This window comes from Pundamilia nyererei, unplaced genomic scaffold (genome assembly GCF_000239375.1).
Source record: "Pundamilia nyererei isolate P.nyererei 1_Seehausen unplaced genomic scaffold, PunNye1.0 scaffold00394, whole genome shotgun sequence".
Taxonomy (NCBI): domain Eukaryota; kingdom Metazoa; phylum Chordata; class Actinopteri; order Cichliformes; family Cichlidae; genus Pundamilia; species Pundamilia nyererei.
In genome coordinates this window covers 208,251-228,227 of record NW_005187795.1, presented here as the reverse complement: position 1 = coordinate 228,227, position 19,977 = coordinate 208,251, and the positions used below count along the sequence as shown (strand labels likewise).

The window sequence follows — 19,977 nt, the reverse complement described above, 5'->3', positions numbered from 1 at the left end:
ACCTGCGCTTTCTTGGTCACATCCACCTGGATCCAAACTGTCAGCAAAAACCAGTCTTCACAGCAGAAGGTTAAAGGTCAATGTTTTAAATTCCACCTTCAGCGCCCTGTGCTGCCATATAGACCCCACCTGTACTTACAGGCAGACAGTTATGGGACTCTGATTTAATACGAGAAGACTGCACGAAAAACAAGTTTTATTTTTGTAAAGATGAATTCCTGTCTGCCTTGAACAGCTTCAGCTTTGGGTCATGACCCCTACAGCTTCTGAAGGAAGAGGGTAACTGCATGGAGCACCTGTCCTGAGACAGGAAGCCTACACTCCACATCTGCATCGGGCTGAACTGGAACACCAGCACGGAGGCCGGAGGTGCTGAGCACACTCTCCTCCCTCACTGAAGAGACAGCTGTTCATCACAAACACCTTCAAACTCACGTTCAGGTGCTTTTCATCACTTTTCTTGAACCCAGAGTTTTTAAAGCTGGGTTTACCTGCCTGTGGCCCCCTCACTCTTTCCAGCAGCCCCCAGACCATCTCGCGATTGTTTTCTTCTGGCACCAGTGGACTTTCACGTGTTTCAGACCAACACACACGCGCGCGCGCTCAACCCTCCTCCTCTCCTCCCCTCCCCTCCCCTCTCTCCCGCTAGCCAGCTCGCTGCTAGCTCCGCTGCTAGCTCCTCCTGCCTCCGTGATCAGACGCACCGGCTCCATTCACATCACGGTGCTGTTGGGAAACCACCCCGCTCTCAGACCCTCTCAGACCCGCTGACGGCTCACAGAAGGGACGCCTCGTGTGTCAAATAACTGAAGATGATTAAGCTCTTTTCCCTGAAGCAGCAGAAGAAAGACGAGGAATCTGCTGGAGGAAACAGAACCGGAGCCGGGGGCAAGAAAGCCAGCGCGGCCCAGCTCCGAATACAGAAAGGTAGGCTCTGTTAGCCGAGAGTTACCCACCGGCCGACACCGAACCCACGGGACCCAGGGCTCTCAAACCCAGACCCGGTGTTGCTGTAGCTCACTCGGGCTAACGGCTGGCCGACTAACTGCGGCTGAAGCTGGTGTTAGCTAGGGCTGCTAGCCCGGCTGTGCTACATGAAAACAAAACGCAGGCTAAAGGTGTTAGCACGCAGTTAGCAGCAGCTAGCAGCTAACAACACTAACCCGGAACACAGCTGCTAACAGCTAACGCCGGATAGCCGTAAACACTGACGGCTAACGCCAGCTAGCCTCTAACTGCTGTGTCAGTTCCGCGGGGTCCACTTCTACCTAACACCAGGTGAGTTAGGAACACAGGGACTCAGTGAAACACCTGAGCACAGCGCCCACCCTCCTGACCCTCTATCCTCCTCAGGTGCAGGTCGACCCGAGGGGCTGCAGGGCGACAGGTGAACGCAGATCAGAGCCCGGCTTAGACTGCAGGGTTAGAACCAGGCTGAACCTGTGTGGTGGATCACAGTAGACTCTGAGGGTCCTGCCTGCCTGTCAGACGCCTTGTGAGTCACCTGGTGTGGGTGACCAATAGGAGAACAGCCTCAGGTCCCTATTCTCAGAGTCCAGCTCACCTTATCAGGATCTGTCTGACTTATCAGCTCTATCTGTCTACTTTGCAGCATCTGACCTGGACAGGTCTGAAACCCTTCTCAACTTCTAAGTGATCTGCTGGAATGGGCTCTGTGGTTTCCATGGATCTGATTGGCTGGTTGTCGGTGGTTTCATACCTTTTGGTCTCTTATCTGGAGCATAACCCGAGCAGGAGTGACACAGGCCAAAAGGCTGGGCGGTGATGCCCCAGCAAGTGTCCAAGAAAAAGCACGTGTTCCTGACACCAACCACCTACTTCTTCTTGCCTCCACCCACCTGATGAATGACAATTTGAATCTCAGCGATTCATGGGGTTGCAGAGGTTTGGGGTCCTCAGGGGATCTGCAGGCCTGTGGGTCTGGGTTCCAACCTGTGTTTAGCAGACCTGAGTGACCACCTGGGCCCGCTCTGACCCACCACACGGGATCAAAGCAATTCTGAAGATGGTCCAGATGTTTTGGTGCCTTAAACAACAAGAAGGTATCCAGTGGTTTCAGAGTCACCCCCTAAACCTGCGACAAGATCAGGGTTTTTTACATTTGGAAGTTGTTCTTCCACATTCTGGCAAAAACGTTTTGACACATAAAAGTTGATTAGATTTGTTTCATAATGGTCCTTTTATTTCTTTACCTCGTGGGTCTAGGCCGTCATTTCTCATTGATGCTCATCTAAGTTGATTAAGGAGGTTTGTGTTCTTCTCTGGAGGTTATTGAGATTTTGGAGATGATGACATAACATTTTTGAAGTCCTAAAGAACACAATATGTGGAGATTTTTAAGAATATTTAAAGAGGTCCAGAGGTTTTAGAAGTCCTTAAATACCAAGGTGAGATTGAGAAATGCTGAAGGAGGTCTTGGAGAAGGTTCCAGTTCTAGCTGAAAGTGTTCCAGATGTTGTTCTGGATTTTTAAGTCTTTTGGGACAGTTCAGAGACCTTCGTGTCAGCACTGCTTTTCACAGGTCCTAGCATACAGACAAGGTATTTAGAGCTCCAGATGTTTTCATGAGCCTCTGAAAGGTGAAAGAAGAAGAGATGAAGGACGTCTTTGATTCCCGAGGACGAATCAGAATCAGTAACACCTGCCTGTGTTTGTTTTTCAGACATCAATGAGTTGAACTTACCAAAGACGTGTGAGATCAACTTCCCCGATGATGACGACCTCCTCAACTTCAGACTCATCATTTCACCGGACGAGGTGCGTGTGTGCGTTTCATTCAGAGACGTGATTGCATAAAAACTTTATTCCTCTCTGACTTTGAGGACAAACACCTGTGAGAGCTGCAGGTGTGCGTCAGTATCACGAGCAGTGCTGTCTGTAAAAGCAGTGAAACACCTCCACCTGTGAGCGCAGGACCAGTTTCAGACACTGCTGCACCAGAGCCGATTGTTCCCACTCATGTGGCACACAGGTGTATGAAACCTCAGTTTGTACAGAGTGAGGATGAGGGGCTGAATCGGGAGATGAAGATGATGCTGAGCTAACGAGTCTGCCTCTGTCTGTCTTTTTGTCTCTCAGGGTTTTTACAAAGGAGGAAAGTTTGTCTTCAGCTTTAAGGTGAGAAACAGCCGTCTCTCTCTCTGCTCCACCCTCGGCTCCACCCTCGGCTCTTCATGCTGAAATAATCCTGAAACAGTCTGACCCTCAGCAGCCTCCACTGGTCTAACAACAGGTCTCACCTGTGTAAAGTCCGGCCCACAGCGCCCTGAGAACATCAATAACAGGCTCACTAATGTAGCTCCATTATTTAATTATCACTTTATTTATGAATTTGGCTTGCAGCGATGATAAAATCACTTTTTTCTTCCGTTTTCTCCACGAGGCTCTCATTTTCTCTGGTGTTATAAATCAGGTGCTGCCTTTCACGCAGTGTTTAGATGTCCTCATGGTTGAGCTGTAAGAAGTCCTGAGGTTTCTGCAGGTGAGCCCGTAAAGGACTAGCAGGTGGATTCATCATAATCGCTGACAGACTTGTGTGACGTTCCACGGTCCTACAGGTCTCCTGAGTCCATCTGGTCTTCCTGCTGGCCCGCCTGCAGACTTCCTGCGGTGGCTGCTGCAGGCCGGTAGGAACGCCGGTGGGGGTCAGGAGAGGAGGCTCGTCGCTGATGATTTACAGGAAGGCAAAGAGACGTTTTGATAAGTGCGTGGCTCATTTTAATGCATTTAAATTATAGTTTTTATATTTCAGGATCGGAGTGGACCGTCACCATTGGCGACTGGTAGCTGTGGTCAGTCGTCATGGGCCTGGATGTTCTTGTTCCAGGCTGAAGTGACTGTACAGCAAACTCTAAAAAAACAGGTTTGAATTAGTGTTGGCGTTTCCCTGCTCCACACAGGGCCAATAAATGAACACACCACCACTAACCTTTGGCCACACAGCTCAGTCTTTGTCTCTGACCATCAGACTCTTCTCCTGGAGGCATTTGGTTCATCCATGTGGGCAGGTACACGTTTTTAAAGGTTTTGATTTTGGAGCAGGTGCTTCTTTCTTGGTTGGGACCCTCTCGGTCCGTGGCGATGTGAAACTGGCTTCGCTGTGGGTCATGGCAGGCTTGAGTCTCGGTGGTTCCTGAACATCCCAACCAATGTGGTGTCATCTGAAGGGGGGCAGTTTGGGCCTTTCTTCCAGGCCAAAGTGGTGACACATCTGAATAACCTGACCGTGTCAAAATAAAACTCGCTTAATAAAAGATGTCTGTGTATCTGGGCCTGTGTGGATCAGAGAAAAGCAAATGCATACTTGTTCTTTAGAGTCATTGAAGGAGTTTGCTGTACATCATTCAGCTCAGGGAAGTCCGAGGAGCTCGGGAAGAAAGCCAGCAGACGTGTTTGGTTGTTGAAGATGTTTCGTCTCATCCAACAAGCTTCTTCAGCTCTAAAAGCAAAACACTCATCTGCATCTAAAGGTCAAAGGTCACTCTATCCAGGATGCCAGTGTTCACATTCGCCACCTACACTGGTCTGAGATCCTTCCCAGACCCCTGACGCCCACTCACAACCTGCATCAGGTGACCTCAGTGGGTCACATGATGGGGTGGGGCAAAGTCTCACAATGGTTCCAAGACATCTGATAATCACCCACGCCTTTTTCACACCTTGGCTGTGATGAGTCACATGATGAATACTCTTAGGGCCACTCCCACTAAAGTCTGTGACAGAGAAGCTTCTGGGATGAAACGTCTTCACAGACCTGTTCTTCCAACTCCTTTGATGTTTGCTGTACAGTCGTTCCATCCTGACATCCACGCCTGTGATTGGCGGAGACTTCTGACCTCACCTGTAGAGGCTGCTAATCTAATCTCAGCTCAGAGGGTCCGGCGACATTTCGAGGGTCATCGCCGGGGGCTCGTTAAGAAGCAGGTGATCTGACAGTGTGTGTGTGTTTCAGGTAGGACAGGGTTACCCCCACGACCCCCCAAAGGTAAAATGTGAGACGATGGTGTATCACCCCAACATCGACCTGGAGGGCAACGTCTGCCTAAACATCCTAAGGTGTGTGCGTTCTTAAAATCAAACTTGAGGTCACACTGAGGTCAGACAGGTGAGCGTTTCCAGGTGAGGGCTTCTGCTGCTCACCTGTTCCTTCTTCTCCACAGAGAGGACTGGAAGCCCGTGCTGACAATAAACTCCATCATCTACGGCCTACAGTATCTATTTCTAGTGAGTGCGCATGTTTTCTCTTCTGCGGCTCAGTGCTGCCCTCAGCTGGTGAACGTTTTGTAACGAGACATTTAACGACTGTTGTCGCCTTTTGCTTCCCCGTCTCCCCCCGCAGGAGCCAAACCCAGAGGATCCGCTGAACAAGGAGGCGGCGGAGGTCCTGCAGACGAACCGGCGGCTCTTCGAGCAGAATGTCCATCGCTCCCTGAGGGGCGGCTACGTGGGCGCCACCTACTTTGAGAGATGTCTTAAATAACTTAGCGTCCCATCATCCTCTGAGCTCCCTCCCATCCCACCTCCCCCCTCCCACCACCTTCACTACTTCTCCTCCCCCTCCTCCCCGGTCCTGCTCGTTGGCTGAAGCAGGAGCTGCGGCGACAGGAAGCAGCACACCAGAAGACGCTTTTCTGTTTCAAAACAAAAGAAGAAGAACCTCATCCTCCCCCTCTGCCTCCTCCCTCCCCTCCTGTTTCTCTCTGTTTAACTTCTGAGACGCAGCATTGAACCGTCGACATGCCGCCGCGGGACGCCGACACACAACACACACCTGAATGGACTCAAAAAGATGGCTGCCAGCAGACGGCCGCCGATGATGATGATGATGATGATGGACGGGGGAGGGGGAGGGCAGGGTGGTCAGTGATGGCCATGATGCTGGTGATGATACTCATGTGATTTTGTTTTTTTCTTTTTGTTAGTTTTCGAGTTTTTGGCGAGGGAGCCTGACATCAGACGGGCGGTTAGAATGGACCCGCCCCCTTGTTGGTGACATGCAAGTCCACTAGCAGCAAACTCCAAACCCTAGCAGCTTCAGTGTTGTATGGACACTTGTGGGTGGCGCTTGTGACCACCTGTAGGCGGAGCCTTAAAGCCATCTGCTGCACCTGCAGGTGTAATGATAATGTCAGCACAAGGGGAGGGGCTTGTAGGAGAGGGGCCTTAAGCACATGCTCCATTTTTTTATTTTTTTTCTTCTCCAGCAAAGGGGGAGTGGCTTGTGGGAGAGGGCGGAGTCTGTTAGCAATGCTAGGAGATGCTACATGTTTTTGATTTTTGTGTGTGCCTACACTGGAGGGAGGGGCTTGTTACTCTGCGGGTGGTGTGGAGGTGGAGCTTGATTTTATGTGAGGGGCTTGTTAGTGCCATTGTGCTTAAGGTGGTCACATGACACTCTGCAGGTGTGGCAGATGGAGAAGTTTGGAGTTCGCTGCTAGATGGAAACATGAAGACAGGGTTGGTGGGCGGAGCTGTGTGAGATGGGTGGGGCTGTTATAGGGTGGGAGGGTTATGTTTAAAGGCTTGTAGGTCTGGGGGCAGGGTTACAGGGGGAGGGGGGGTCGATTTTCATTTGGGGGGGTTGTGGGTGGGGTTAAGGGGGAGGGGGTTAAAATGTTACGATTCTATTGTGTATATTGAAACCCCGGCTGTTCACACTGACTGCAGTATGATTTATGTTAAATAAAATATGAAGTTGAATGAGTAGAGCTGTGCTGATGTCACTTCCGTCCTCGATCGCCACAGATGATATCACCAGTGTGGGGGGAGGAGCTTAAAGATGGTCGGGTAAGGCTCTGCGGCGGGCTCTGCGGCGGGCTCTACGCATCGGTGCTCGGTGGTGTAAGGATAACATGAAGCATGAAGCTCGTGGTGCATATTTTCTGTGCTGATGTTAATGCCTGAGCAGACGCCTCAGCACCCTGATACCCTGCCCTACGGTAATCAGCTGAGCGTGGAGAGACAGCGGCCCTGGCGTCCCGTTTCAGCACCACGCTCAGTTTCAGTGAGCTCGTTACGACCAGGAGCTGGAGCTGTAGTAACATGGGTGGGACAGTAGGGGGCACTGAGCTAATAACCTGCTTTTAGGAAGTTGTCGGACTGCCTGGCAGGTCGGAGCACGCAGCAGACGTTTGACATGTGAAAGGTTTAAACAGGGACATAATTTCTGTTTCAGCGTCACCGATGACAACCATGGACTCGTGCAGCGAGCGTGCGTTACCTGGTTCTTTTAATCTAATAACGAGTGTCAGGAATACATTGTTTAAAAGCATGTGACTGGTCCTGAGCTCGTCCCACATCAGAGAAACAAGCTGGAGCAATGGCAGTGAGCAGCAGGAAGTAAAACCAATCAGAAGGTGAAAATGAAGAAATGAAACGAAGAGTTTCTGATCCGAGCTGTGATGTGAGGGTCGGGTCTGGACGCATGGAGGGATTTTGCGATTGTGGTGTGATCCCAGATCTGAACCTTGACCTTTGATCACAGTAAGATTGTGTTTCAGCAACATGAATAAAAGAAGAAAAAAAAAACACGTCAACAACCTCAATTTTTCTTTTCTTTATTTAACAAGTTCACTTTTATTTCCAACATTATTCGACACTTCTCAGAATCTACTGGAAAAACAAGCTTTACAGTACACGGACGTCTGGCAAAAATCCGAGGTCACGCTGAAACGTTTGTTTTTCATAAAATAATTTAACTGTCAGTTATTAACTATCACTATGGCTGCAGTTCCTCTGACGTCCACTAGAAGCTGCTGCGCCCGCCCCCCGAAAAGAAGGTTGCCAATATGTTGCCAAAAAAAGGCAACACATTTAGAAAAAATATGAAAACAGAATTTAACTATTGTTCGATAAGCTGTTACATTAAACGTGACGTATTCATGACATCAACTATTTGCTTTGAGTTTAATAATTTTATGTTTAGTGTTTCACAAAAGCTCAGTAAAGGTTTAGTGTTACTAATCTTTTAGTTTCACAGCGTTACAAAAACAAACTGGTTACACAAAGTGAAAACTTCTTTATATCATTTTAATTGTTAAAAAAAAAAAAGTTGGTTCCCTCGATTCATTTGATGTATTTTTATGACCATATTTACAAATTTAAGAAGCAGCTCTGGCTGTAAGAGCACATCGTTCTTCAGTGATCGATATTACAAAACCATCGCCTGTCAGGATCTAACGGGGACAAAACGAGACAAACATCCTTTGTTGTTTCAAGTCTCACTGCAGAGTCTGGAGATCAACGTGAGGACGATTCGACTCCACCTGCAGTTCCTCTGCTCTTAGTTCGCTCAGCATTGACCCTCCGGTTGGTCCCGGTTCTGGTCCCAGTCCCTCAGGCCGGGTGCTGCAGCGTGGTGAGGAGGATCAGGGGGACTTCTTTGTCTCCGGTCCCCAGCAGAGGAAACATCCTCTCGGTGAACTCAGTGGATGTGTGGAAGCTGTAGATCTCTGAGCCCGACTTCACATTGTAAAGGGACACCTGACCCTCCTCCATGTCCAGGAACACGCCCACCTGTCGCAGCTTGGGGTGGTGACCTTTGACCTGCAGGTGAGACGCAAACAGAATACGATTAAGACGAGTCGACAGAAGTTGCAAACTGTCAAGAAGCCTCAAGGTGTGGAAGCCCACTGGTGCTAAAAAGACACTGTGGTGTTTTTGTATTCATGAAAGGACTCAAAGTTTAACTGTTGCATTAAAAACATAAATTACATAAACATAAATAAACATAAATTTAATTTGTATTTTTTTATTGAGCTTTACAGGATGGGCCTGTTTGCATCCTTCTTGCCTTAAAATTTTGTCATTAACACACAATAGAATTAATTTCATCAGATTTTAAAGTTATTAAATGTGTGGAAATGATGGATTTTGGGTACTTTTTGCGCCAACTTATTTCAATTAAATTTAGAGATTTTCTATGTTAAAGTCATGCTGACCAAATTAATGTTTAAGTCTGAGTGGCTGCTTTCTTGCGGCACCAGTGGCCTTCCGTACATAAGTGCATGTGAAACGTGGACTGGACCTTGGTGAGCGGTGGCGTGGTGAGCGCCCTCAGCTGGCTGCTGCTCCACCAGATGGCGTAGTATCCGTGAGACGGGCACATATCGAACAGACCCTTCCTCTGAGCCGACTCGCTGACCACGCCCAGCTTCCAGTCTTTATTCTCCCCGACGCACACCTGAAAAACACACCTGAGATCAGACTTGGATCCTGCTAGCCATTACTGAACCCAGTCCCAAGGCCGGTTGGGTCCTGACCTCCCAGTAGTGGCGCCCGGAGCTGAATCCCTCCTTGGCGAGGACGCAGGACCAGACGTCGAACCTGTGCGGGCTGTTTCTGTAGAACTGCAGCTTCTCTCCTCTCTTCACCTGCTTACGGTCCTCGGACAGGATCAGGAAGGGATACGCCGTCACCGGGTTCAGCGTCACGTCCTCTGGAAGCAACAAGCACAGGTAAACATAACAGCAAGGTCCCCTGGAGGCTGAAATAGTCATCACAATGGCTGAAGAACTCGATCCAGGACGATCCCGACACCTCACCACAGGATGAGTAAAGGTGGACTTCCCCTGTTTGAACCTTGGAGTTTCATATCAGTGATCTCAGAGTCAGCTTCAGTAACCCTGTGAATCTAAAGGTAGCGAGGGCACATCCCCTTTACGGTCGATTCTACCACATGAGCTGAACCCATCTGACGATTATGAAGGGCAGCCAATCACAACGTTCAGAGGATGAAGAGAGGACCTGCGCTGAGGCCCAGTATCTGATACAGGAGGATTATTTTGAACTGTGAATCATGCAAAGCTCCTCTACAGTACAGAAATCAAATATATGTAACAACGCTGAATCCAATGAAGCACTATTACGTATCTTTGCTTAGAAATATATAATGTGAAGACCTCACCATGAGGCTAAACCTGCAGTTCCTCCAGTAGAGGCAGCAGTGAGTCAGCCCCCATGTTCAAACTTACAGCAGAAACAAACATTTACAGCCTGAAACTGTTTGTGTATCATTTAAAATGTGCTTTATTAGGGGGTGTGGCCTCTGTGACTGAAAGGTGGATGGTGATACAGGTGGCTAGCTTCACCTGAGCTGGACCTCTGGACCGTGTTTGGGCTGTTTAATGAGATCATGTGACAAGTAACGTGGCTGCTGTGAGGTTACTATGGTAAGAGAGCATCTGGGGGGCGGAGCCAGAGTGTTTTACTTGGATGTTGCCCAGCATTAGCTGGCAGCTGTCTGTCTGTGTGAATGCAGTTATAACCAAACCCGACCTGCATCAACCGAATCACCCAGAAACCAAAACGCTGAAAACCTCACCCATGTAGAGTCGGGCCTTCTTGTATCCTGCAACAACAAACGAACACATTTCATCAGCAATCAGAAACAAGCTCTCATCTCTTCACAAACCTCCCACCGCTACAGCTTCTCTAACAACTCAGCGTTTTTATCCTTTCACTTCATCTTTGTGTCGTTTAAAAACGACCAGCATTTAAAAAAAAATCTGTCATCTTTGAGTTGATTCATAATTTCGTTATCGGTGTCTGAAAGGCTGACGGTGAGCATCCATGTCTGCTGCACACTCACACAGGTACGTACCTGACACCTGCTTGCTCTTCTTTAGGTCTGAAAGTAGACAGGAAAACACTCAGTTATTCTTTCACAATAAAAGCCCCACAACTTGTAACTCATTTCCTCAAAATAAGAAATTGTGGGATGAGCAGCACTTCCCTAAACAAGTCAACCTGTCGAGGTAAGCAACATGTTCCCACAGCAGAGACAGAGACACTGTGGACATTCACAGGGCACAGGAAGAAAAGTGAAGTACAAAAAGAGCCAAAATACTGCGCATGCACATCTGCTGATCTGAAGGTTTGTGGTTCAATCGTGCCAAATATCACTGGGCATGATACTGACCCCATCAGAGTGTCCATGTGTGGACTCATGTCCACATGTGTGCACGTGCGAGGACATGTGTGCACGTGCGAGGACGGGAAGCTCTGAGTGCTCAGAGTAGACCAGGGCTATATAAGAACCGCTCCATAGTTTCCTTTTTCATATGTACACAGAGTGCAGTGAGGTGATGATAATGTACATTTATAATCAGCGTGTGTTTTCGTGGGTGGTGTCTTGAGTGTGTGCAACAGCGCTCCATCCTACACCGTGGCCGTAACTGCCTCTGACGGAGCTCGCTTCTCTGGCTTATTCTGACTGGATAAATTCTTCCCTCAGTAAGGAGAATAGAGTAGAATAGAGTCACTCTTTATTGCAGGGCTCCACAGAGGAGCTTGGAATGATCGGATTGTGGCACACCTGCAGGTAGATACAGGAAGTGACCTCCGACCTCTCACCTTTCAGGGACCACTGGCTCTTCCTGAGACTGGCCGTGCTGGCTCTCAGACTGAGCATGCTCTCGGCCGCCATCATGTCACCGGCTGAAACTGAAACAGGTGAAAGAAACGACTCAGAGGAAACATCTGGAACCCAACATGTGCAGACTGTGCTGTAACATCTGGAACTCACAGGAGTCCGCTCGGGATCCTCGGGGTCCTCGCAGTCCTCGCGAGCGGATCTCCCCGGTCCGGATCTCCTCCATCTTTTCCTTGACCTCGGACAAAGCGAGCTTCACCTCGCCCAGATGGAAGTGGAGCACCAGCTGCGAGTCGTCATCCGCCTGGGCCTGCAGATCCTCGGCCAGAGGAGCCGTGGTCGCCTCGTATGTCTGAGGGAGGAAGAGGGGTGATGAAGAGGGGTGATGAAGCAGGCCTCTGTTGTGATTCTGGGATCGGTGACTGCAGGCGTCCTCACCTTCAGGAAGGCGATGTGATCTTGACTGGTAGCCTGCGCCTCCAGCGCGGCTCTCCTCTCTGTCAGCTGGCTAAGCTCCTCCTCCAGGCGGTTCACCATCCCGTCCCCCTTTGTCATCACAGCATCCAGCTGGGTCACGATCCCGCCCACCACATGAGACCGGATCTGGTCCAACGAGCCGGACAGGTCGTTCAGCAGGTGTTCAACCTCGCCGCGCTCTCTGTCAGCATGGCTCTGAAACACAGACGGGTTCAGATGTTTGGTGAGAAGAGAGCGACAACGCCATCGTCTTCCACAGGCTCCACCCGCCCCGCCAGGTTTTTACATAAGGAGCAAACAGGTGAGTCACCTGCAGGCTGTCCAGCTTCTTCTTCAGCTCCGTCACACGGATCTCCTTCTCCTTGATCCGGTTCAGGATCTCCTGCTCCGTCCTGGACACCTGTTTCTGAAGAGGCAGGCGGACACGGTCGAGTCAAAGAGCCACAACAAAAATCACTTTGGACCAAACGATGAATTTACTTTTTGTATCCATCTCCAAGGATTTATTTTCATTCCAGAATGTTTTTTCATCATTTTAAAATCTTTGTTTTTCATCAAAAAGAAACAAAAAAAAAATTGCAAAAATTCATTAATTTCAAATAAAATTTACAAATTTACAACAAATAATAAATGTAATAATAAATTAAATGATGAATTGTAATGAAATGTAATGAGCAGCATTAACAAACATAACAGTCAACCAAAATGAGATGAAATAAAAAACAGAATCAAATTACTTTAATAAATGGCGTTCCCGGGAATAATCTGGGATATTTGTACCTGCTTGCTGAGCCTCTCAGTTTGCACGGAGACAGTTTTATGCATCCGATGTTCCTCCAGCACGCAGATGGCACAGATGCAGCTCTCACACGTCCTGCAGTACACCTGCACAGGTGAGCCGCTCATCAATGCAGAACATGAACTGATATGAAAAAGTTTTACTTACATGATAAAATAAAACCAGTTATTAAAATAAAACTAATTATTTTTGAATTTGTTCAAAATATATAAAATTATTGTAACATCTGAAACTGACCATTTTAAAATAAAAAAAACATTCAAATATTTAAATGTTACATAAACATCAAATCAAGCAATCATAGAGAAAAATAAATACCTCCATCAGGCGCCGGTGGACGGAGCAGGTGCGGCCCCTCAGGGCCTCCTGGGGGTCCATCAGGGGGTGTTTGGCGTAGAATGGCGTGGTGTGATGTGGCTGCACGTGCTCAGTGCAGTAGGAGGCGGTGCAGGTGAGACAGGAGCTGACGGCGGGCTGTTTGATTCCCGTACAAACGTCGCACCACACTACGTCCCCGTTCGCCTGAGCTACTGATGGCTCAGGCGTCAGGAAGGGGTTGGTGTTCATGGCGCCCGCCATCGCGGCGCCGGGCGCCCCATTACCGAAGGGCAACGGTAACGGTGCATAGTGAGTCTGTTTGTACTTTTCTGCGATCTGAGCAAAGACTTTGTTGATGCTGAGCTGAGGACGTCCTTCAAACTGATGTTTGCACAGTGGACAGGTGGACACGGCACTGGACGCCCAGTAACCACCGATACACGCCTGCGGGCACAGGACGCACCAGTAACCCACTGCACCTGAACGCACCCCCAGGTAGTTTTCTGTTTGCATTACTAACACTGCTGCAGACCCTGTGATTAGTTAGTTCTTAAAAGGCTGTAAAGCAGGACGAATACCTGACCTGCCAAAAACAGCAGCTAATCAACACCATCGTCGTCATAGTAACAACAACAACAACAACAACACTCAGAATCGAGAGCAGCTTGTACAAATGAAGCATTTCAGGACGTGCCGAGCAGCAGAAACACGTCAATGATCACAGATTTGTTTACGTTTCCTGATCATTACAGCTGGGTGAACCTTCAGCAGCAGCTTCCACGCACAGCGCCCCTGTGCTCACACCTGCAGGTGGACTCACCTGGCAGAAGTTGTGTCCGCAGGGGGTGGAGACGGGGTCGGTGAACAGGTCGAGGCAGATGGAACAGGTGAGCTCCTGCTCTGTGAACAGCTCCGTCGACTCTGCCATCGTGCTGCTCCTGGAGGAGGACACAGAGGAGGCGGGGTTTAGGATCAGGCGCTTTAACATCTGTAACCTTTCAGAGCGTCACCGCCCGGCGACCCAGATGTTCTGACTGATAAACTTCAGTCAGAACATCTGGGTTTGCTTCACCATGACGATGCTTCATGGCCACCAACCAGACCTGTGGGCGCAGCAGCAGACCCGAGTCTGTGGGCGTCTCCCACAGCTGTGACACGGAGCAGGTGGTGTCAGGCTGCTGGTGTTCGACGCTCTTCAATCATCAAATCCACCCACAGATGCTGCTGCATATCAAACACCCGGCTTTCCAGCGGTGTCAGGTTGGTGGCCATGAAGCAGCGTTGCGGTGAAGCGATGGTGGAGCGGGCGGAGGATGAGGAGGCGATGTTTATCTGCTCAGACCTGCAGGATGCCCACGCCAAACCGCACTGAACGCTGACCCAGAAAAAACCAGCAATAAGTCAGAGCCCGGGGACAGACATGGCACACCTGCTCAGGCCTGGACAGGTGGAGAGGGCGGGGCCAGCTGTTTAAAGGGACCTGCTCCTTTGTGTTCCCGTGAGGTCACAGGTGAAGCTTCCAGGCCTTAAAAGATTAAAACTGTGCTTTTAAGCCGACACGTGAAACTGCAGTTTAGAGTGAAGCAGAGGCGTGTCTGCGAGGAGAGGCATGGCCTCGGCGCCCTGCAGCATCACGCTGCGTGAGCTCCCACTGAACTGGACGTTCTGGATGCTGATGGAGAGGCAGCCGAGCGAGTCGGGTGGGCTGCTGCGCCTCGGCCCGTTTCCTCCGTGACGTCTGAGTTTGGATTGGTCACAGGAGATCGGCAGCAGGTTTATTCAGCGTCACTGCGCTGGAGGAACTGGTTCTGATAGCAGCAGGAGCGCCTCAGCTGCAGCGTCACCGCGATCCTCCAGTTTGTGTTCATGCTCAGTCATCCAGGTAAGGAAATCCCGAAAGGTTGATGCTGCTCGTCTGGATGTGCCCTTTTCCAGACGAACAGCATCAACCGTTCGGGTCCTCCGGCTTGTTCGAGCAGCTCCACCCTAGAGGCAGAAGTTGGTGGGGCTTCAGCCAGAGGATGACCTCTCACCTTCATCACTCTCAAAGCGAGGACGCACCACTCCTCTTCATCAGAGGCCGAGCAGCGAGCCTGAGGCGATTCATCTGTGATGAGATCATTTCAAACAAACTCATCTCATCTTCACTCTGAGCTTCAGCTGATTTCATTCCCGTCAGGATCAAAGCGTCGCTCCGCCAACATCTGGAAACATCTGCACATCTACACTGTAAAACATTCAGAGAGCAGCTGATCCAAAAGTCCAGTCTCTGTCTGAAAGAACGCTTCTAAAAATTCCCTGATCCAGAGCCAGACAAAGTTCATCGTCTCCGGAACATGTAAAACAAATCCATCGGCAAGTTTCGGAGGAATCCTGATAAAAACCGAATCGTCCGCATGACGTCTGTGAAGTATAAAGCCCACACCAGCTCACCTCAGAGAAACAAACCGCTGATGATGAAGCAGCACCAGGATGGACTTAAACGGCCCACCTGTTCTTAGCCACACCTGCACAGGTCACCAGCCAATCACAGGGCTGTTTACCACAGCTGACCCTCGAGGCCAGCGCTGGGTATCGATTCACTTTGATTCGATTCAGTTTTCACTCAGTCAGTCAGAAATATTCTAATTCTGATCAGTTATCAGTTCATCTCCATATTTTGTGTCTGTGTATAAAACCAAGCTGACACTGTGAGACTTGATCAGAGGTGTGAGCATCACAGCAGAGGCCTTTGTGTCAAAGTCACTGAGGCTAAAGCAGAAACACATGAAGCAGAGTTTCCTGGCCTGGCTTTTTAAAGCAGATAACCTTAAACCTGGGGCGATTGTGGCTCAAGAGGTGAGAGTTCGCCTTGTATTCGGAAGGTTGCCGGTTCGAGGCCCGAAGACACTTCACCCGTTGCCTACTGGTGGTGGTCAGAGGGCCCGGTGGCGCCAGTGCAGCCTCGCCTCTGTCAGTGCGCCCCAGGGTGGCTGTGGCTTTCCATCACCAGTGTGTGAATGTGTGGATGACTGGATGTGGTGTAAAGTGCTATACAAACACAGGCCATTTACCATTTAAAATAAAACCATGAATCAACATGTGAAGATGAGCTGATGCTGCTGAAGTGAAGAAGAGTCACAGACACAGCTGAGCAATCGTTGAAGTTCACATTTGTTCAGTGTGAACAGCAGAGATGAGGCTTTGCTGTCAGAGGCCGACAGCACTGAACACAGCAGCAGAGAATAATGCAGATCTGATGGTCTCTGAGTGCACAGAGAGAGCGCCGTGCAGGACGCAACAGAAGTGATGATGATGATGATGTTTATCAAACATGAAGCATAGTTTGATCTTCTGCTGCTGGTTCAGTCAGTGTTGGTCAGAGTGATGAAACCTGCAGCTCAGAAACTGCGTCTGTGGACGATCCACGCTCTGTGTTTACATGTTTGTGCCGAATCGACTTAATAACCCCCCACTCGAGACCATGTAATTTCCTCCATTATTTCCAGAACAGGAAGTGAGAGCCGAGTAAAAACATGTGGGAGCGTGGACGCGACCGATAAAAGGCTGCGCGTGCCCCGAGTGCTGCACGCACATCGGAGAATTCAGACGCATCAACACCTGTTACGTGTTTCACCACGAGCAGGTCTGCGTCGCAGTGAGTCAGAGCTGGGATAAGATCAGCACATGGAAACAAGTCAGAGTCATTTTAAACGACTGTAACCGGACAGATTCCCGCAGAACGCCAGAGAAATGAAAACAGTCTAAAAATGTGATCAGTTCGGTTTGTTTGTTTCAAAGCGTCAAAACGAGCAGAGAGTGAAAAATGCTTCATGTAACTGCAGATCATCTGAATTTTGAATCCTGAGAGCAGTCAGAGCATCTCTGCACATCTCGGTCGGTTTGGGCTAAATCTGAACCCGAGTCCATCCTCGGGGCGTCTGTGCGGGTCAGCCACCCAGCCTGACACCGCCTCCACTGGGGCGGGGGACGTCGTCAGGTGTCTGCACGCCACCGGTGGGTTAGGACCAACGCGTCCCACTCAGTCAGGACAAACCGGCAGCTGTTGGTTTCGGTGTAAAGGCGCCGCTCTTCCACCAGCACACAGACTAACTGTGTGGATTTAACCCGGCAGCACCAGCTTCACTTCTGCCTCCCACAGCTGCTCGTGTCCAGTGAGCGACGAGGTGGAACAGGAAGCAGAGAAACACCTCGTCACAGCAGCCAATCAGATCCTCTCCATGACCCAGAAACTTCAAACTTTCAGACATCAGCGTGTCTGCAGCCCAGTGTTAGTCCAGACCAGGGCTGCCCAATCCCGGTCCTCGAGAGCTACCGTCCTGCAGCTTTTAGATGCATCCTTGTTCCCACACACCTGAATCAAATGAATGGCTTGTTATCAGGCCTTTGCCAAACACGATGGCATGCTGAAGAGGTAATCAAACCATTTGATTCAGCTGTGTTGGAGTAGGGATGCATCTAAAAGCTGCAGGACGGTAGCTCTCGAGGACCGGGATTGGGCAGCCCTGGTCCAGACTGAAAGTAAAAGCTGGCGCTCAGGTGTGAGCCTCTCCACAGGTGCTCAGACGCCACACGATTACAAACAGGTTCAGACTTTGGTTGTAAAGATTTTGTTGTCTCACGTCAGGTTAGACGTCTGGAATCAAACCTACAGCAGGCTCCACCTGCAGCTCGGACTCAGGAGGCCAAACTCACAGGAACACCTGCACAGGTGTGCTCACCTGACCAATCAGAGACACAGCCAAACCCGCACGTTTTTGTTCCTGTGATTTAAGATCAGTCTGTGAGTCCAGATCATTCTACGTGAAACAGGGAAAAGCTCTTACCTTCCTCTCTGTCAGGTCAGGCGTTTCTGGATCCTGAAACTCTGGTTAGTGCTCCTCTGTGATGTCAGCGTGGGCGGGGCCAACAGGTGCAGAAAGCGGTCAGGTTAGTTTGGTGGGTGGATGTTTATGCAGCTGGGGGGTGAGATTGTTGCTCCTCCCACTTTCAGACGCATTTTAACATCCGATCGATCAGATCGAATCCTTTTATTGGTTTTTAAAAATGTTTCAGTCCCGAAGTTTAAAAACAAAGAAACATTAAAATGATCTTCTCATAACTTCAATCATGTCATCAGACTTCAAACAAACCCAAACTAAATGAAATGACAACAAAAATGTATCTAAATTATAGCTGATGAAACAAATATTAAAGAATCGTATTTAATAAATGTTATAAAATAAACATGAAATGAAAACATCAATATTAGATTTATTTATTCATTTAATAAAAGCTTAAATAAAACAGGAAAAAATCTTTCAAACTTTATTTTCGACAAGAATTTGACCTTTGACCTCTGGAACTGTGATGGCAGCAGGTTGGGTGATGCCTGGCTCGAGGACCAAGTTAACGTGACGGTTGGAAGCGAGCGCTGACGAGTTTTTGGGAGGGACGCGAGCTTTTCATGCTTCAGCCTGAAGGAGGCGGACGGACAGGACCGAGGACATTCCTGCAGCAGCGCGAGCGAGCTGGCAAATCCAGTCTGACGGTTATCTTCCTCTCATCTGATTGGTCACCTCTGCAACTTCCTCAATGCTGACTGATCATGAGACAGCTGTTTGCTGTACCGAAGCTCAATGATGGCAAACAGCTCAAAAATCACTAAATTCACTTGATGTAATCAAATCAAACCAACCAGTCGATCAGTGGAGACGTCACCTGTGCGAGGAATTATGAGACAGACTGTAGAATATTATTATCGACGAATTCAGCCTTCCAACCGGACCTGTATGTGTCATAATGACCCATTATACAGTGTGTGTGTGTTTATTACACGATGAGAGCTAATCAGTGATTTCTGTGATGAGATTCTACAAAAGACTTTTATTTACAATCATTACGAACCTGCAGCTTAAATTCTTCCTCTTTAATTAAAGCTCACTGCGATGTTATTTATCAATAAAATATTTTATCTGAACTCAAAATGAAACTTTGTTTTTAAGACAAACAAAAACATTATTTCTACGATGACAGTTCGTCAAATCCACACAAAACGTTTTTTCTTTGACATTTTTGTATTTTGATGATTTTTAGTGAGTTTCATAAAACTGGTTTGGAACAAACGGAGGAAACTGCAGGGATCCTCTTTGAGTCTTTATGAAATCACATCATACAAACAATAAAACAAACTCCGCCTCCTGCAGCTGATTGGTCCTCTGCAGGTTTCAGTATTTACAGAAACAGTCTGATTCCTGCTCGAAGCTCCGCCCCTCAGAACTCTTTGTAATGCAGCAACCTGGAGACAGAGAGCAGGGTCAACGTTAGCATGTACGGGAACGTGACGCGAGCCGCACACACGTAATCATCTCACAGAAGCCTAAGTGTGTCCAGGTCAGTGTGTCATGGATGTAATTGTGTGTGTGAGACTCGCTCTGGCGCGCTCTCAGCTGTTCCAGCTCTTTACCACACGGGGGCGCTCTTCACCCCGAGAACTCGCTCACTTTGTGACTCTCCAAACAGGATAAACTGGATTTCAAAGTAAAAGCTGTCATGTGATTAGGGGTCAGCAGACCGCGTACATGGCATCAGAGCTCCGCCTCCAAACGTCACACTGCTGCTGAGGCGACCTGTATGTGGTGGCGGTGACTTCACCCTCAGTTTCCTGTTTGACTTTGTGTCGTATTAACAGCTGATCACACAGAAAAGTCCACACTGCCGTTTTTAAACTTTTACCTCCTGCTGTCCACGGACGGGGTCACGATCACATGATCGATTCATGACGACAAGCGCTCAAATCCAACTTTATTTATATAGCGCAAAAGCACAACAGTCGCCTCAAGGCTCTTTATGGTGTAAGGTCGACCCTACAATAACACATACAGAGAAAAACCCAACAATCATATGACCCCCTATGAGCAGCACTTTGGCGACAGTGGGAAGGAAAAACTCCCTTTTAACAGGAAGAAACCTCCAGCAGAACCAGGCTCAGGGAGGGGCGGGGCCATCTGCT

At 49.0% G+C, this 19,977-nt stretch overlaps 3 protein-coding genes across 7 annotated transcripts in view; 1 reads left to right on the top strand and 2 right to left on the bottom strand.

The window, feature by feature from the left end:
- The first annotated feature begins 482 nt into the window (after nucleotides 1-482).
- On the top strand, nucleotides 483-6,591 carry ube2m (ubiquitin conjugating enzyme E2 M). The gene is made up of 6 exons (XM_005753010.2): nucleotides 483-927; nucleotides 2,684-2,778; nucleotides 3,100-3,138; nucleotides 4,973-5,076; nucleotides 5,181-5,244; nucleotides 5,360-6,591. Exons 1-6 carry the CDS (start codon nucleotides 813-815, stop codon nucleotides 5,498-5,500), a joined length of 558 nt encoding a protein of 185 aa, XP_005753067.1. The 5' UTR covers nucleotides 483-812; the 3' UTR covers nucleotides 5,501-6,591.
- Nucleotides 6,592-8,076: 1,485 nt separating this feature from the next.
- Nucleotides 8,077-17,937, bottom strand: btr30 (bloodthirsty-related gene family, member 30). 5 transcript variants are annotated; one of them, XM_013915898.1, is made up of 13 exons: nucleotides 17,813-17,937; nucleotides 13,807-13,924; nucleotides 12,987-13,430; nucleotides 12,650-12,754; nucleotides 12,180-12,275; nucleotides 11,831-12,064; nucleotides 11,546-11,744; nucleotides 11,374-11,463; nucleotides 10,622-10,648; nucleotides 10,343-10,369; nucleotides 9,282-9,457; nucleotides 9,047-9,202; nucleotides 8,077-8,565 (listed from the first exon to the last, which is right to left on the bottom strand). In XM_013915898.1, exons 2-13 carry the CDS (start codon nucleotides 13,912-13,914, stop codon nucleotides 8,356-8,358), a joined length of 1,872 nt encoding a protein of 623 aa, XP_013771352.1. In that variant the 5' UTR covers nucleotides 13,915-13,924; nucleotides 17,813-17,937; the 3' UTR covers nucleotides 8,077-8,355. The 5 variants fall into 5 exon arrangements, with proteins under 5 accessions (XP_013771352.1, XP_013771353.1, XP_005753066.1 ...); XM_013915899.1 differs by lacking the exon at nucleotides 17,813-17,937 and adding an exon at nucleotides 17,708-17,785; XM_005753009.1 differs by lacking the exon at nucleotides 17,813-17,937 and adding an exon at nucleotides 17,639-17,700.
- utp18 (UTP18 small subunit processome component) overlaps nucleotides 14,157-19,977 on the bottom strand; it is a 24,152-nt gene continuing 18,331 nt past the window's right edge. Inside the window, exons 10-11 of the mRNA XM_013915896.1 lie at nucleotides 14,545-14,724; nucleotides 14,157-14,328 (exon numbers count right to left, since the gene is read on the bottom strand). Of these exons, the coding sequence (XP_013771350.1) occupies nucleotides 14,157-14,328; nucleotides 14,545-14,724 (352 nt within the window). The remainder of the gene's footprint in view (nucleotides 14,329-14,544; nucleotides 14,725-19,977) is intronic.